The 18,897-nt window shown below is 47.4% G+C and overlaps 1 protein-coding gene across 1 annotated transcript in view; it reads right to left on the bottom strand.

Annotated features, from left to right (window-relative positions):
* Window positions 1-18,500, bottom strand: part of LOC119399038 (lysosomal alpha-glucosidase) — a 37,750-nt gene extending 19,250 nt beyond the window's left edge. The window contains exons 1-9 of the mRNA XM_037665854.2: window positions 18,476-18,500; window positions 17,770-17,905; window positions 12,171-12,405; window positions 11,396-11,533; window positions 9,008-9,147; window positions 5,797-5,959; window positions 4,625-4,727; window positions 2,906-3,183; window positions 1,314-1,418 (exon numbers count right to left, since the gene is read on the bottom strand). Coding sequence (XP_037521782.1) covers window positions 1,314-1,418; window positions 2,906-3,183; window positions 4,625-4,727; window positions 5,797-5,959; window positions 9,008-9,147; window positions 11,396-11,533; window positions 12,171-12,405; window positions 17,770-17,905; window positions 18,476-18,500 — 1,323 coding nt within the window. The remainder of the gene's footprint in view (window positions 1-1,313; window positions 1,419-2,905; window positions 3,184-4,624; window positions 4,728-5,796; window positions 5,960-9,007; window positions 9,148-11,395; window positions 11,534-12,170; window positions 12,406-17,769; window positions 17,906-18,475) is intronic.
* Between the last annotated feature and the right edge of the window lie 397 nt (window positions 18,501-18,897).

Below are 18,897 nucleotides of genomic sequence, written 5' to 3'. Positions count from 1 at the left end.
CGCCAGTGGCTTTGAAATAAATGGAAAAGAATGCCGTCTTTGAAATGGCAGCAATGTCTTATATCAACTTCGAGGTCGTAATCGTTAAAGAATTTAGTAACTATTCTATTTCAAAAACGCAGGAATACTCGATATCTCTCCAGGACGCTGTAACATGCAAGCTTCGTATCATCAAAAAAAGAAAAAAAAAGGTCACAGTTTCGCCACAAAGACGAAGCATTGAATGTGATAGGAACAAGTTGGAGTGTTATACGAAGTAAGGCTAGCACCCAACTCCATTCGAATCCGATCTCGCGTAGCTGTACCAAACGCCGGCGTAGGGGAGTACTGCCACTCCAGTCAGCGACGCAGTTTTCGTGCTATCTCTTTCCGTGCTTCAACGAAAGCAAGCGATGCCAGCACAGAACGTGTAAGGGTAGGAGCTGTCTACTGATGTCTGTTGAAATAGCATGGGCGCCAGCGCCTTTTTGATCAAAGTTGGCAGTTGCTGCCCGAGTGACGCAGCTCCCCCAGTGGCACCCCTTCGTGCTCCTTCGCCCGACGGAGCCGGCCGGTATGTTACATCTCTCCTTGAGCCACGCCCGTCTGCAGCCTTCGCAAGCTTTCACGCGCTCACAGAACATACGACGAGCTGGGCGATGTTATCGATTTGGACTTTATTCGGAACATGACGGCGACGGCAAAAATGCTCCTCAAGTGTCCATGTACTTGCTATCGCAATAAAGCATACCGCACCTCCTCTCCTGCATTAGCGAACGGCAGACTGAATGGCGCGCGGTGGCGTCCTGGCATACAGTATTCACTCAGATATATATCTGCGCTACTTAGCACTGCCTAGTGTTAGCTACCGTTGATATAATATTGCTTAATGCCGGCTAGTATTGCCAGATGCTGGCTGAGTGAAAGCAAGACGTCGTCTAATGAAGGCTATATCCGTTGCTATAATAGCAACATTGTCCTCGCTCAATCGAAATCCACCGATGTTCTGGCATGAACAGTCGCGCTCAGTATGACTTTCAGGACGACAGCGTCTGGCTTCACGAGCTGCACGATCCCCAGCGGCTTCCACTGACCCTTATTTCCACAACCAAGTTATATTTTCTTATTTGGAGTCATTCCCGAGCTAGATAATAGCGTGTAGTTGCGGAAATAGGGGTTAGAGGAAGCCGTGATGAGACCTTAAAGCGTATGTGTCTACGAACTGCTGTGTTTAAAGTCATACTGAGGGCGATAGCACATGTAAAGTTTGTTCTCCTTAACACGCTGCGCATTATTGGTCGGAGCTACCGGTACATCCCGGCTCGTATACTCACCAGAGTGTGCACAATGCGCTGAAAGGGCCGTCTATGCCGAGTCTCGGGGTAGGCGCCGTGCTCGCACGTGTGCCTCTCAACGTCCACCGGAAGCCACGCGACGTCCTGCGTTGCCAGCCATGTACAAATGCACTAGTCTTCTCGATTAAAATTTCGCCAAAAGATAGAGTTCTTGAAATATCTCTTTTTTTTTGTGGAATAGATGTCCAAGCGGATTTATCCCTGCAATAATAACACATTTTGATGACCTTATTTTTATTATTATGCGCTATCTTGATCATCATCGCTCGCGAACACCCCCCCTCCTACCCTACCTGGAAAAGAGATAATTTTCTGCTATGTGCTGTTTTCCATGTTGTCTTTCGAAGAATTAGTCAGACTTTGAATAATATTGTTGCAATTGAAAGCTTATGAGTTTCTACACGCAATTAATTTAATACTTTATAATATCTTTTACCAAAAAATTTATTTGGCGATACAACTGATAAAAATACTGGGGCTCCCAACCACCACGTTAGATACGGCAGTAACTTTTATAATAATAAAGCTAAACTTACAGTGAAGAGCTAGTTGTGATCTCAGATTGTTCTATAATATGTCCATATAAATTTTTCTACAATATTGACTGATACAATTGTAGAAAAATTGGGGAGACTTATTTTCACGGTGTTGTCACGGGTATTGAAATGTTATTTCGGCGCCCGTGCCGGAGTGACATTTCCACACCCGTGACGTTAATATTACCCCGTAACATTATGCTAAATACTCCAAAACTACTTCAGATAAGAAAAATATGGATTGCATGCCTGCTTCTAGCAGGCTAAAATATACTTCGCTCGAAAATTTCATTTGTATGTGATAAAAATTACTTGAAACAAGACCAGTGTCTCGTCTCCCCTTAACGGAACTTGAAGTAAATAGCCTGACCCGAAGCTTCACGCGGAAAGAGGCTACCATGAAACTTGCATGCGATCTTGCTTCTCCCTCTCTCAGAGGGACCAGCTAAATTCATTTGCTTAAAGCAATGAATTATCGTTGGGGCGTAGCATATGTAGTAGTTGCTGGAATATGTGCTCAATGATTTCGCCTGTTTTGTCAAACCGAAGCCAAGTCCAGTTATCAGTGTTACATTGTTCCTTTAGCCGTTGTCCGTGTAGTCTGCGATAGGTTAATGGAAAAGCCAACTATACCAACTTGACGGAGTTTAAGAGCAGCATGTTTTTGCCTCCTAGTGTATAACGTTAGGGTGTGGGAACAGCTACCTAGCGTATAACACTACCTGGTGCATAACACGAGATAGCTGCAGTATGCAAGTAATGAGTTCGTGTAAACAGGTGGCCTCTCCTTTCCGCTCCCCCCTTCTACTCCACTTCCCCATGCCTCCATCGACACTGCGTCGTACTCCTCCATGACTTGCAGAAATAAGCGCCTTTCCTAACCTCGAAACACTATCTGTCACTGACGCTTGTGCTGAAGACGAACACTGGCTTCGTTCCAGGCTGCACCGAGTGCTTTAGCCTGGGAGTACCACGTGGTAGTTGGAGTAGGGGAACAGCACATGCGCTCCAGATATTGCTCTAGTCGGGGCGTACCACGAAGTAGTTTGAGTCAGTGAGGAGCGGCTTCAACGGGTCCTCCCAGTCGCCGTCGACAGGCATGCCCTGCTTAGGGTCAGTCTTAACGCCAGCTGGCAGTCGGGGCAGGGACGCGTGGAGGCCCAGGGCCCAGAACGGTGGCATGGCCGGCCTCCCGACGACGTCCAGGTATTGGCGCACCACGTCGGCTGGAGACGGACCGCCGAACACGAACACGTCAACCTGACCGCCCAGCGAGCGAAACGTCAGCGCCGGTGTCACGTGCCCCAGCACCTCTGCGTGCGCACAGCATTGACATGACATTAAACGGCGCACTACAGTGAAACATCGAATCAGTTTAGACCAGGGGTCTCAATCTCACCTCAGATGGCGGGCCGAAGTCAAGAAATCGTGTCCCGCATGGGCCGGGACAGTGAAGAAGCTTGGAGCGGAAGGGGGGGGGGGGGTGACGGTAGTTTGAACAAAACGCCACCTAACGTTGCCATTTAAAGAAGGTCTTTCCCGTATATCATATATGGGTTATTTCTATAGGGGATTAAGCGTCAGGTTTCGAGAAACATATCGACAGTGACCTCCAAAATGACGGAAATCTGGACGCCGATTCTGAAATATAGTATTTGTTCATCGGTTATGTTTTAACACATGGTGACCGCATGGTGCTCATCACGAAAAAAAAATGTTTTAAATCAGTCATTTCTGTGTAGCCCAAGAACGTTCTTATAGAGAAAATTAAAAATATATGGGACAGAGGCAGTCGTGTGGGGGCTGCAGAGCCGCTTGCGAGAGGTTCGCGGACCGCGTGTTTGAGACCCCTGGTTTAGACTGATAAATCACACTCTGAAAACGGCATTGTCGTTAACTGCACCGTCAAAGACTCAATATTAGAAGAGAAAATCAAGGCCAATGTCTCATTTTTAAAAATTGTCGCCAGAATCTCAGCACCTGAAGTCACGAATTTTAAAAATGTTTTCTGAAACTTGGTATTCTAAGTCTCTCACCCCCTCAGACGACAATGTACTTCATATTTAGAGATTAGGAACTACCTAGGCACTGTTAGATGCCGTCAAAATATATGACGTCTCGGCGATTGGTGCGGGAAAGTCAAGGTGGCGTCGCCACCCGCATTTTCTTTTGGAGTGTTTTCTCGCTTACCAAGCGTCTTCTCGCGGCAAGCGTGCGGATTTTGGTATTATGAAAGAGTAATTTACTAATACGAGAAAAATCATTTTTCACTTTAGTGTCCCTTTAACGGTACTTCCGTTACGTAAAACGAGACCATGATAATTATGGAAGAAAAAAAAAAAAACTTGGAGGTAACTTAAGCTTCGTCTTCAAGAGTGGAACGTGATAACGTAATCAGGCCCCGTTCGCATCGCCTTCTCATTCGCTGTCTATGTTTCGCTTCTCGATCGGTGGACACATCAACCGTATCGCGAGATAAGGAACGTCCATTGCCTGTTCCGAACTGTCGTGGAATGCCTACTGCAAGTAGAGTTGCGAAGTGGCCACTGCGCCGTAGTTCATCATTTTGCTAAAAACATATGGATTCCGTAAAGAAATGCGCGAAAATATTGGAATACTAGATGGAAAATTTCCGTAGGAATATATTTATCTAAGCGTTCACAACCAACGGCGTGAGGTCTGATTGTTTTATGGAGCTAATGTCGTATCTTTTTTCGACAGCCCATGCTTCGATGCTTGTGCCGCTGCTCTCACCAAATATGGCGCTGGTTCGGAAGTATACGCCAAAGCTCGTTCCCAGCCGGTCGAAGCCCATGTAGAAGGGGTGGCTGCCGTGGAAGAAGTGTTGGCTACCGTTCTGCACAAGGGCAAACATTGTACATCAGCGTGAAGAATGCGGACTGCCACATACACTATGTCACACGAAGATTCACGCAGTTGTGTCTTGCTCGAATCTTGCTCGATTCTCCTACTCTTTCGTGGGAATGTTACATCAACACCAACAACGATCCTCCTAATAGAAAGGTAACAGTTCTCCCGTAAGTACCTTGACCTAGCGCTCCCTAAATTGTCGAATCCTTCTGCTATTCTATCACAAAAGACAGATCTGCCAAATTAAGAAATCTACATGCTGGGGACTAGTGACGAATCAATGCTCTCAGACAGGCATACCTCCTCAGACGACTTTTTAGTTTATGCCAGTCTTTGTTGCATCTGTTCAGCATTGTTTGTCCGCATGTCAGTGGTCGTGTAGCTGTCTTTGCGTGTTAAGAGCTGCGTCTGTGAGCGCGCGTGGGTGCTTTCTTATATCGCAATGTACCACCTTCCCTTGTTTTCAGTGTGTACCATTATTGTCTCCTTTATGTTCGTATCATTTCGTGTAAACTGCACCTCATCTCAAAAAGGTGGAGATCTTTCTTTTAAGCCGAAAGCCGAAGGTTCCTCATCAAACTCGCGAAGTGACCGTTGGCGTCAACACGAGTGATGCGAAAAATTATAATCATGCAATGACGTCAACCTATGACATCATTATGCGGTCACATTATGCCGTCACAGGTTTCCAAAGTGCGACGTCATCATGACCTCACTATGACGCCATATCACTTGTCATGGTCGCCTGTCAAATGTGGGCCGACACCGGAGGCCCTCGAAAACCACGTGAGGTACAGAACGCTCCCAATGCCTCCGATCCCGGAGGCAGTGCAAAACTACGTTGGATGCAGAAAGCGCTTGTGAGGAGGGGGAGGGGGTGACGTCAGGTTATGTGACGCCATGATGACTTCACAAATTTTGTCGATCTGTGATGTCACGATGATGTCATATCGTGACGTCATCGCGTGATGGTTTTTGTATCACTTGCGTTGACGCCGCCGGCGGTCAATTTTCGCGTTTGATGAGCCACCTAAGGCTTTCGCCTCAATAATCACCAGCGCTTGAAGATCGCGGTTGAATCCAGCCTGAGGCATAAGGACGCTGCGCTGCAGGGGACCCCTGCCCAATCCGAAGCCGTACAGACTGGTGGTCGGTACGAGCGTCACCAGCTGCACGAACCGCGGAGTGTACACCAGGCGGGACAGGTCCGTCTCGAACCTGCAACATGCGCAAACGTATATTACGCTGTCGAGTGGTCCAAGACACAAAGATAGATAGATAGATAGATAGATAGATAGATAGATAGATAGATAGATAGATAGATAGATAGATAGATAGATAGATAGATAGATAGATAGATAGATAGATAGATAGATAGATAGATAGATAGATAGATAGATAGATAGATAGATAGATAGATAGATAGATAGATAGATAGATAGATAGATAGATAGATAGATAGATAGATAGATAGATAGATAGATAGATAGATAGATAGATAGATAGATAGATAGATAGATAGATAGATAGATAGATAGATAGATAGATAGATAGATAGATAGATGTGCGTTAGGCTTCACCTATGAAAATGACAAATTGTGAACCTACGTTGTACGTTGGGCTTCACCTATGACACGACTGTCGAAGGTGGTGCACCCTTCGCAGGAACGATGAAAAAAAAAGTTGCACCGCAAGTACTAGGCTGACAAACACGAAATGATAACGAAAGCCCCCGCACAGGAAGTGCCATTTGAAGCTGCATGATAGCTTGATGCTGTCTAAAGTCACTCCGCTACAGCGGTGCATTTGCATAGCAGGTGACCACTACAGACTCAGTTTTAACAGCACACTAAAAGAGCCAAAATTATTTTTCACTCTCGTTTTACCACCTTCAACGCCCCCGCTTTGGGGTTATTAAGGCGAAAAAGCTTTAGATGCCTCAACAAACGCGACAATTGACCGTCGGGGTCCCGCGTCGGCGGCGTCAACACGAGTGATGCGAAAGGACATCATTAAGCGACGACATCACCGTATGACGTCACCATGACGTCACAGATCGCCAGAATTTGTGACGTAATCATGGCGTCGCAGGATGACGTCATCACATGACATCGTCGCTTGGTCAGAGGTAGTCGATCACGGAGGCAGGGCAAAGGCAGATGACGTGCAGCAAGCTTGCGATGCGTCGGATCTTGGAGGCAGTGCAAAACCACGCTATGTGCAGAAAGCTTTCGGAGGGCGACGTGGGAGGATCAATACATCGACTTAGAAGAAAAAGAAGGCTTTCACCTTTGAGTGGTCCTAGGCGAATGCATAAGGGACCCTGTGAGTTTTTGCATAAAAAAGGTGGTACACGAAAGATGACAGATTGATCATTCAAGATTAGTATTGAGCTCGAAGAGCACGGGTCTCAAACATGCAGCCCGCCAACGTCTCGCTAGCGGCCCGCGGCTTCACAAGGAATAAAATATCTGTGACATTGTCAAATGGTACTCGTATTCTTTACTCGCTCATTGCGTAAGGTATACCGAGACGGGACTGGTCTCGAGAATTTTTTTATCGTGAGCTACCCGATGTGGTCACCATGTGTTAAAGCGTAATCGCGAAATAAAATCTATATTTCAATCGGCGTCCAGAGTTAAGTCACTGTGGAGATCAGCGCCGATATGTTTATCGAATCCTCACGCCAAATCATCTTCAGAAATGATCCATATATGAGATATAAAAAATACACTTTTCAAATGGCAATGTTAGGTAACATTTTGCCCCCCCCCCCCTCCCTCTCTTCAACCTCCTTCGCTTCACTGTCCTGGCCCTTGCGGGACTAAATTTCTTGACTGCAGCCCGCTAGCTGATGTGAGCTTGAGACTCCTGTTGGAGAGCTTCCCTGAAGGCATGCGGGTTGGTGATGACAACGGGTGCGTGGAGGAAAATGACAAAAACGTCACAAGTTCGCCGCAAACGTGAAGCAGTATATTGCTTCGATTGTGACAGAAACAAACTGTAATGTTATTCAAAGTAAGGCTAGCATCTAACTCGATTAGTATACGACCTGGCGCAACTATACAAAACGCTGGCATATGGGAATACGGCCACTCCGAGAAGCGAAGTGGTTTTCTTGCTGTCTATCGCTTCAACGCGAAGCAAGCGATGAGAGCGCAGCACCGTACAATGGTATGAGCCGCCTACTGATCTCGGCAAAGACAGCGCGCGATAGCGCACCCTTTTGATCAAATTTCGCAGTTGCTGCCCGAGCGACAGAGCCCCCGCCATATTGGTCAATACCCAAAGAAAACAATCTTCGCGATGGATGCAACAATAAAACTGAAGCGATGACGTGCTCCTCGCAACGGCCTCCCATTGGTCCCCGGCTTTACGGGAGTAAAGGTGGAAATTAATTAGTTCTTAAATATTCTTAAACACTGGGCGTGCAAACGCGGACACAAGAAAGAAGTCAGGACACCACTTCTCCTTGTGTCCGTGTTTGCACACCCAGCCTTTTAGAATGAATACTTACCAATTAGCTGAACTATCTATTATTCTAGTTCTTAGAATTAATGAGAACCAACGGACAACGAAGTCAAGTGAAGGATAGAGGACGTTATTTGTAGTAAATATGACATAAATTCGAAGAAATTAAAGTGGACGAAAAGACAACGTGCCGCCGGCAGGGACTGAACCTGCAACCTTCGAATAACACCCCCGACACTCTCCCAATTGTTCTCCGGCGGCTGTCGTCTTGCCGACCACTTTATCGGGTATGTCCGTGCATTTAAACCTGGGAGTCTTAGTCAGCTCCGCTAGTACCCATGACGGCGAGTGTGGAATACTTTTTTTTGCCTGCTGGTGTCACGTAGCACGTGATCGTTTTTTGCGAGCTGGCGGCTGACCAATAATCCGTCGCATACTGCCTGAAGGTATCAAGTCTGCCAGAACGAGACCCTCGCTATGAATGAACGAATAGGTAGATACATTTCCCATTCCCCCGTTGAGTTCTTGGAATGTAGCGTAAGGGGTTCTCGGCAGCAGTTATGGCGGTACAGGTCCAATTGAGTAAAGATATGGGGAAGACTTGGCACCCCCTTCTATGATTAGGGGGCTGCCGCCTCCCCTGACTCCCCCCCCCCCCCCCCCCGATCGCCTGTGCGCACGCCTATACCGGTAACGTTTGGCGTAGTACGGTCCTATAGTTTCAGTATAGTATAGTATAATTTAGTTTAGCATAGTTCCAGGATGTTCGCAATTAACCCTGCACGGGATGCTCACAGTATCTGCCGGTCTCCCGGTCTGTAGACGACCACGTCACCGAGCTTGGTCGTGTAGACTGTAAGCAACCGAGAGGCAGGCTCCTGCTGTTCGGGAACCGGGGGGACGCTGGTGCGGTACAGGTCTTCGTATGACGTCACCTGCGCCAGTGGTTCGCGCTGTTCTTATTCGCATAACAATTCACTTTATGCCAACAACACTTGAATAACACATCTCGAGCTAGTTGGTTGTTCCTCATCGCAGCTCAAGTACAGGACGAACGAAAGAAGTGAATTTTTTTTCGAAGGGTTCGTTTCTTTGTTAGCCAGAAGCAAATGAACCTAACACGCAATTAGACCGCGGAAAGCAAAGGGGCCATTAATTGTTTCCTTTAACTGTAGTGTACTCATACCGACGTAAATTGAAATGAATTAAAGTGAACAACAAAAAAAAAGACCACTTTTTCACTCAGTAGCATCGCAAGGAACCCAGCACTTGTGCCTCATGTTCCTTGTGTATGTCTTCGTGAAGTGTGCGCTGTACTCGCCTTGTGATTACAGCGACAGCAGTTTGAGGATGCCTCACTAGGGTTTAAAGATTCAAAAGTTCAAAAGCCTTTGTTTACGTATGCAAACACCATACGCCACGCAAGCATCTACCAATTGTTTGAAACCTCAGCCAAATGTTAGCAGCGGTTCTTATAAAAAAACATGGCTGATCCCTCTGTCATAGGAATCGGTATAACACAAAAGTGAAACGTGTTTTTACAGACGTAGTTGAGCGTTTGTTGGGCATTCTTTCTCCCCAACGGCGAACGAATTAATGCTATAGCAACAAATTGTAATGTCACGCGAAGAAGGGCAATCAGCTCGAAACTTGCAACGCGCTGCTCAAGCAGACAGGACGCACAGAACGAACATACACAGGATGAGCGCAAACTGTACAGTTGTAAATTATTTCTGTGTGAGCAGCTCTCTCCTTTCGCAAAAGCGGCCGCTGCAGTGAGCGAAGTGACCTTCGTGCTCTCAATGCAAGCTTGTGGTGAGGGCCTAAGACGTACAAACAACCGCCATCAAGTGATAAGCGCGCCCACGAGCGACCACGCCCTGTAGAGGCGCGCAGTCATCGCGACGCGTGGGGCGTCGATCTTTAAAGCGCGCTCTTCTAGCTCTTCGCGCCATCTCGCTAGTGATAACAAAAACACGCTGATATACCACCGATCTCTGAGTACTGCCACCGGCAAATGGTGTGTATAAATAGCTCGCCGTTAGCATGACGAAAAACGTGCCGTCTGTGGCCTAATCGTTTCGCACCGCGCGTTGCGGAGCGAGGGGTCGTAAGTTCGACTCCCGGTGACGAAACTTTTTCTTCTCGTTTTTTTCTTCGCCATCTGTAGTCTTTATATTTTGCAACGTCACGTCCGTGACGGAAATACGTCAGTGGAGCCGTGGTGGACCCCGGCATAAAACACTTTCGTGTTAAAAATACTTTGGAGGTGAGAACACAACTAGACACATGCTCCAAAGAAAGCAAACAGAAAAAAAAACAAAAAAAAGAAATGAAGTGGCGAGCAAAGGAGAAGAAATGTATTGCAAACATACAAGTTACGCACGTATCGCTGGGGTGACAATTGTGCTTGCAAACAATTACACTTATGTGCTCAGCGAAAATGCCATGAATCAAAGCTAGATCTCCCGCGCACCCTCCGTCTCGAACAGAAAACTCTCCCCTACAGTCGCAATGACGTCACAGTAACAACGACGAACGTCACAGGCACATAGCGACTTCACCACGCAAATAGCAAGCAGCGAGAGCGAACGAATGGGGGATTCTCATGAAACCTCAGCAAACGCACAACGGCGTCTGGCCGGGCGTCAGGAGGTGAAGGGTTGCAATAAAATAAAACATGAGGCTCAGTTTGTTACGTAAACGTCACGTGGGCCGCCGCGGTTACAACAGGAGACAAACGGGGAGAGGTACCGGCACTAGTTGAAGCGCATATGTGGTGTTCATGCGGTTTTGTCTATGTAACAGTCACGGATCTCAAAGGCTATACGTCGCCCGGTTACGCAAAAGCCGGATACAGTTGCGAGAGCCGGCAACACGTCATGACTTACCTCTGTTTTATAAAGCACTTGTGGAGAAAGATATCGTCTGCCGCGGCTTGTCTAGCCAGCCTCAGCGAGGGCAGTTCACCCCCCCTTCGTATCATGACCTTTGAACACCTAGCTTGCTTTTACCTCGGTTAGTAATAAACCTAATTAGAAAATTACCGTGGTGTAATACTGCCAGGTGCTACATAGATAGATAGATAGATAGATAGATAGATAGATAGATAGATAGATAGATAGATAGATAGATAGATAGATAGATAGATAGATAGATAGATAGATAGATATGCATACTCACCGTTAGACGGGCGATCTCGGGGGAGAACAATGAAGCCGCGACATCGATCTCGGAGGTGTCCTCCGGGAATCCCGAAGGCCGGACGCGGCGCATCTTCGTAATCACCACGTCGCTCGAGGTTTCCATCTTGCGCTTCATCTTGCGAGGATAGATAGAGAGTGTGGTTAGTGCAGAAGATAAAAAAGAGGCACAGCTTGAGGCTAAAGCTGTGCAAAACATTCTTACAGCGCCGAGGGCGAAGGCGCGAAGACGAAATGCGCAGGACGGGCGTGCTGTCCTGCTGTTCTTTTAACAGTCAGTCAGTCAATCAATCAATCAATCAATCAATCAATCAATCAATCAATCAATCAATCAATCAATCAATCAATCAATCAATCAATCAATCAATCAATCAATCAATCTGTAGCGAGGCCTTGTAACGCCATAGTGGGTCGTCCTCTCCAGCACCCACTTGTGTGCCACCCAGTACTCTACACCAATTTATAAAGATGTTTATTAGGCAGCACTCGGAGCAACGCAACGGTGGCAGTCAAGGCGGAGTACGGACTCCAAGCACGAGCGGCGTTTTTTGGGAAAGAAGCAGAAAAGGACGATCCACTAGAAGGCGCCGGAAAGGACGACCCACTACAGCGTTCCAAGACTTCGCGGCAAGTAGCAGATGAATCACAGAAAACCTGTGCTCGACGAAACGAAACTGGCACAGATTCGTTCATCTTTCGGCTTCCCACTGCTGCTGTCGGCACTAGCTAGAATGGTCGACGCATCTCATACCTACCTTGTAACCGTTGTACCCGGCGGGAAAGAAACAGGCCGGTACACCGACGGTGCCCGCCTTCGGCACGTGGAAGCAGCACCCTCGCCTCTCGCACGAGGCGCGACTCAGTCCGACGTCGGGGTGGCAGTCGAAGCGCGCCTCCACGTCCACGTTCGTGCACGACTTAGAGCGAGAGTCACGTGGCAGCAGCCAGGACGCGACGCGAGGGCGACGCCTGAAGAGACGGTCGAAGGGTCTGCGAGGAGGGACAGAAGTGACCGTCAGGGTGCTTTGTACGCACAAATTCATAGGCACCCTTAAAAGTTATAACACTCTCCATACATAGTACAATAGTACTGAACCAAGGAGGTTTAAAAAGAACTGAATTCTTGGTCGGGGCTTTGGTGGGACAAATCGTGGTCGTGTTCGGGAAATGGGTGAAGTCGCGCTCTCTCCGGAAGAAGAAGCCGCCCGTCGGGAGCGCCGGGGAGAGATGGCGCTCGAACGCGCACGGCGTCATCGGGCGAATGCAGAGGCTAGAGCGAGGCATACCGAAGCTACGCGCAAGCAGCGGGCTTCGGATATGCTTTGCTTCGGATATGCTTTGCAATATCCGTCGGGAAATAAAAGATGCTTTAGTGGTCGGAAAAGAGAGACAACGTGGCATGCGTAGGTAACCGGTCAGCCAGCACGTGCAAATTGATCTGCTGGCTTTGAGAAATTCTATGGAGATTAGCCTTGCGATTAGCTAACGCCAGCTAGCTTCGCTATTAACATCAGTGTTCGCGACGTCAAGTCGTTGAAGCTGGGCTAATTTTTTTTTTTTCAATTTCCTTTAATAGCCCCAAGAAGGTTTTGTAACGTTAGCTACACTGGCCGAGGTGGAGCAGTTTCGCGTGGCAGTTCGAGAGCCGTGCTGCGCATGCGCGAGGAGCAGTGACGTAACACGGCGCACCGGAGCCGCCACCACCGCGCGCGCCTCGCCCGTCTGCGCATTCCAGAGGAGTGACGTCATAGCCGTAGCAGATGCACTGGCGCCGGCGCGCGCCCAGCTGTGCGCCTCCGTTGCGCAGTGGCCGTCTGACGCTGCACCAGAGCCGCTTGTTGGCGCCTCTCATTTCGCGCGCATGCGCAGACGTATCAGTGGGGGTATACGTATAGTGGGGAGAAGGAGGAGGAAAAGAAAAACGGGAGGACAGGGAGGTCAGCCATTTGTCAGACCGGCTGGCTGGCGTTTGCCAGTGTGGTATAGCCATGGAGAAGGTGAGCGCAAATGCTGCTAAGCGGCGCAGAAAAGCGGAGAAGCTTGACAACGAGGAAAGCTAAGAATAATAAGCTGAACCTTAGCTAACGCTACGTATATCCTGGCATAGCCGAGCTAAGCCACTGCAATTTTTTTTTTCAAACCTCCTTGTTCGTGTCTCCTTGTATAGGACTTGTATACGACTGGTAAAGTTGTGTCAATTATAACACTGATCATTGTGTCATTTTGGTTAGATTTTTGGATTTACAGAGTGCAGACGCATTGTCAGGATTTTGTTTTTGCCTTTTCGGTGTTGCCTTTTCGCCGGTCCCCTAGACCAATGTACTTTTAGGGGCGAAGCTCCTTAAGGCGGCACCCGTTCGTCCCTCGTAGTCGTAGTCGTAGTAGTCGTAGTGCGTAACCAGTCTTACGCTTTGACCTCCAAGGTGGTGCCGGTGGGAGATTTTTCCTGTGCGTTGTTCAACAATAAAAAATTCGCAGCGTGCGCGTTAACTAAAAGCCGAATTCTTCTGTCTCTCATTCCCCATTAGCAGCCATTGGCATGTTCCAGTAGGAAACGTTAGTAGAAGTGTAAGTGTTAGCTAAAAGCCGACTTCTTCTGTCTCTCATTCCTATTAGCAGCCATTGTTTACCTCCAAGGTAGTGCCTGGTGAGATTTCTCCTGTGCGTGATTAAACAATAAAAACTTTGTTCAAAACGCCGTTGATTGATGAAATAAACCAACGAAAGACGCCAGATGTTTTGTAAAAGCAAAACGAAAGAACGCCAGATGTTTCTAAAGAAAAACGAAAAGACGCCAGCTGCTTAACGAAAGACGCCAGATGTTTTCTAAAGCAATGGTTTTCTAAACAATGAAAATTCACAGCGTACATGTAAAATTAAAGTGAGCTGCAAGTCGTCATAACTCATCGAACCTTTAGTATAAACGCGCCCGATCTCACGTCGGTGATGGTGTACTGGGCAGAATTCACGGAAGATTCATGGTTTACCGATGAACCTCCGCAGCTTCGCCCACTCATCATCATTCACTCCGTGGATATGTTGTGATTTTTTTTACCTGAAATAAACTTAATCTCTAAAGTAGCACCACGCCCCAAGTGCACTACCCATAGAGAGTACTTGCACACACGCCAGCGGTACATTTATTTCAGGTTGCGAGCCCTAATACTGTTTCGAACTTTTCGTCGCTTTGAGACGACCTGAGCTAAAGGAACTACACTGTGAGTGAAACGAGTTCATTACTGTTCTTCGTTCGGCTGCGTAAGTCCGAAATTGTGAGCAATAATTCCGTCAGCAAAATAAAGCCCGCTCTGAGCAACATCGGAACTTCAATACTGTAGCTTGCGGCTAACGTATGCGGTACTTTTATAACACACGTGAATAGTATCTGAAAGTCATTGGTCCGCAGTGCGACCCCTGCTCTCTCTTCACAGAGCATATAGTCGAAAGCAGCAGTTATATAATAAAGTTGTTATGAACTGTTTCGAGCACCGAACAAACTCAAGTCATTAAGACAACCGCAGTATTACGCGCTTACTACAAGTCAGCAATTCAAAGACTCCGTACCACCTGTACCAATATCTCCCGAATGATATCTAGAATTGCCAATCGACACCGTGGCATGAAGGAAGCGGCATACTGCGTCTTGTACAGGCCTTTGTGATCAGTCGTGTCACTTATAGCTTCCCGTACCTGCGCATCCTCAAAAAAGATGAACTCAAATTAGACCGCCTCCTACGAACGTCATATCGGAAAGCTCTTAATCTACCACCATGGGCCATGCATGACCGACGGCTTGCGATGGGCATCTATAACACAGCCTCAGAGCTCTTCGAAGCACATTGCACTAACCAAGTTATACGACTCGCTCGTACGAAAGCGGGTCGCGCCCCGCTAGACGCCGTCGGCATCAATCCGCCAATTCAGGTCGCCCATAACTGTCACTACCACCATAATGGCAGAAGGAAGTCGGTATTCGCCCTTTGCCACGTAGTATGCACCCCGTCCACCACGAAAACAGGCAAGCTGCCAGAGCCAAAATATACAACGAATATTCGGATTGTGAATATGCCTTCTTTGCAGATGCCGCCGGACCCCTGCACAACCGCACCACGGCAGCCGTGGTAAACAGGGGACAGGTCGTGGACTGCGTCTCGGCTACCGGAATCGACATTACAGCCATGGAAGAAGCCGGTATAGCCTTAGCCATGCGTAATACAAAAGCCACCTTTGTCATCACGGATTCCCAGGCGGCGTATCGTAATTTCGCAAGAGGTCAAGTCGGTCGCTTAGCGCATTCAATACTGCAGCAGGCTGCGGCCACTCGTCAAGAGGCTCAGTGGATACTGCTGTTATGGGTACCAGGGCACGCAGGAGTTCGAGGCAATGAGCTTGCTCACGCCTCCGCCCGCGAACTCTTACACCGGACCTCCGCTGCTTCCTCCACAGCGCAACTTCTCGCTGACCAGGACGACCCCCAGCCCCTCCTTTCGTATACCGATATCCTGCAACACATTAGGCTGAGTAGGCGCACTCTACCCCCACCTGATCCTAAATTAGATAAGGCAACGCAGGTCGCGTGGCGACGATTACAATAATTATCTTTTCCAAATCCTTATGTACTGTCTAAAATAGATCCCTCGGCGTACAATCCGCAATGTAAATTTTGTCCCCAGACGGCCACCTTATTCCATATGGTCTGGGAGTGCCAAGAGAATCCCAATATATCGGCCAAACATAATCCTACATTAGTCGAGTGGGAGGCGACCCTGTCCAGCACTGACCCAGGGCAGCAACAAGCACTGGTCGACCGGGCCCGGACGGCGGCAAGAGCCAATGGTCTTCCGGACTAGGAGGTCCAACCACTAGAGACTCCACTTGTTTGAAATAAATGCTTTATTCTCTCTCTGTACAAACACATCACTTCTTTATATGCTCATTATCATCAGTGTTCGCTGTTTCGTACCAATTTCTTTTTTGTTTATTTTAGTAGAATGACAACCCGCAGCTCGCTTTTTCATTTTCTTCAGGCTTCATGTGGTCTTTCGATAGCTGTTATGTAACAGAATACGCTCGTACGAGTTGCGGATGAAGTTCTATTATTTATATAGAGCACCATGGTTAGTGCCTCAGGCTTATCCAATGCCTACTGTTGAGTTGGTAAATGGATTTTAGCTTCTACGAACCTCTCGTCCTTAGTTAATTTCCTTCCCTCTCTAGTGTTAATAGGAATGTCTGCATACGGATCATCACGGCAACGGCGAATATTCGCATGGAATTTTCAAACAATCGATACTGTAGACGGAAAAAACAAGGAAGTCCCAGGAATGAAATTAGCCGCGGCCGAACGCGGTTTAACCAACATTGTCGAGGAATACCCCAGTTTTGCTTGCTTTGGGAAAGGACAAGACCATTGGTTTGCAGAGATTTAACTTTATTGCATGTCTTGGTTTAGGCAAGGACGACGAGAAGTGGACCCGCTTGGGCTGCAAGCCGTGACAAGGGATGCCAACGTGTTGCGCGACAAGACAAACACACATACGCTGCTCGGCGCGAACGCGCAGTGAACTCGGATGCAGTCAGCGTCTCTGGGGGTGGCGGCACGAAAGACAAAGCGCGAACGCGCCGCACTAGTGTTCCCTGAAGATCTTTCGCCGGCGTTGACCTCGGCTGAGCTTAAAGGTCGAACGCCTCTACATAGGCGTTTTCGGGGTTTGTAGTGGGAGGAGTCGAGCTCTAAAAAAAGCATAATAAGAACATGATCTCTTTCCTTTCTTTCTTTTGTATTTTTCCTTGTTTATTTCATCCAAGGAGGTTTTAAAAGATTTCATCAGCAACTTGATGATGTTGTCTTCAGGTTTGTTCGTGATGTGCGCCGTTATCATAGCTAATATCGGCAATCTGCGCAATTTATTTACCTTTTTGTGTTTCGCACTTGCTGAATCGTCATGTCTTGTAATCTAACGTCGGATATTACAAGCTTTGTGCTCACACCTATTTTGCTGTACTCTCCGTTGTTCTTGATGGTATCCTACATTGCTCTTACCTTTGCATCTGACCACCTCTATAATAATATCTGGGGTTTAACGTCCTCAAACCACAATATTATTACGAGGGACGTCGTAGTGGAGGGCTCCAAAAATTTCGACCATCTGGTGTTCTTTAACGTGAACTAACATCGCACAGTACTCTGACCCTCCTCTACAGAATGCCTCTGTGAGGTCTGTAATGTACTTGTTAATAAATAAATAAATAAATAAATAAATAAATAAATAAATAAATAAATAAATAAATAAATAAATAAATAAATAAATAAATCAGAGTGGCCTGACAAAAGGCATATCCAGTGGCACTTGCCTCTGAATGGCGACCAGGAAGCTGAGGACGCCGATTAGAAGCAACAGCCAGTACCAGATGCGATACCTCCTCCAGATCCGATATCGCAACACATCCAGAACGCTGGCCCTGTACACTGGACGGTAGTGGCGGTGACCTGCAATCCCAAAGAACACTGTACACTGGTGCCTAGAGGGTTTTACGTAGCTACTTCGTGTACATGTTGTCATAGGCGGGTGGGGTTCTTCATTAGGGACAGCGAAGTTTCACCTCACCACCCGATCCCCAAACAGCCCCCCATTAACAACCCGTTACACAGACAAACCTATCGTTGAATTTAATTATGTGCCCTCGTTAACATTGCGGGGGAAATCAGAAAAGGAACTTAATGCACTCTAGGCCTAACGACGATGCCCCAAGAAAACATGAACAGTATACATTAAACACAGGGAGACGCAGCTTCCAGCGACTTTCCCGTCTGGCAGAAAGCAGACGACATGATAGAAGCACGTGCTAGTTAATCAGATGCATGCGTATCTATGTAGATAAGCACACAAGACAGTCAAAGCAGCTGAACCCCCTCCCTCGTTTCACTCGGTATAACTTCGGTGGCTTGAGCTGTAACGTTAAGGTCCCTTCGTGATAGGAAAGGAAGGTGATCAACTAGATATCGCGGTACAAAAATGAGGTAAGATACCGTGAATACCTCATCGTGTAAACAACTCACCGTGATATCTAGCGTAGACCACCATTCTCCTTTTCTTCTGCTTTGTCTTAGCTTCCTATAGCTTCCTTCTACAACCGATGATGATGATGATTATGACGACGATGGCGATGTTCCTAAACCACAGCCGGGGAGCATGGTTCAAAATTGGGTGGCCTTACTTTAACTGAATACCTTGAAACGTTTCGTGACGATATCAATTGAGATTAAGAATGAGATAACACATTAAGCTGAAATTGCGTGCGTTGTGCAATCGTAGGGACAGTTTCCGATAATGATATGCTACTAATAATTTCTAATGGCAATATCCAATATGGGGGGCAGGCTACGAACCAGCTGGTACCAATGAATATATAATATTGATAGCATTAAATAAAAGAAACCAGAAAGGTGTAAATGAATATACGATGGAGCGAATGCTGACG

Source organism: Rhipicephalus sanguineus, chromosome 7, assembly GCF_013339695.2.
Source record: "Rhipicephalus sanguineus isolate Rsan-2018 chromosome 7, BIME_Rsan_1.4, whole genome shotgun sequence".
Classification (NCBI taxonomy): domain Eukaryota; kingdom Metazoa; phylum Arthropoda; class Arachnida; order Ixodida; family Ixodidae; genus Rhipicephalus; species Rhipicephalus sanguineus.
This window is presented reverse-complemented; position numbering and strand designations above follow the sequence as displayed.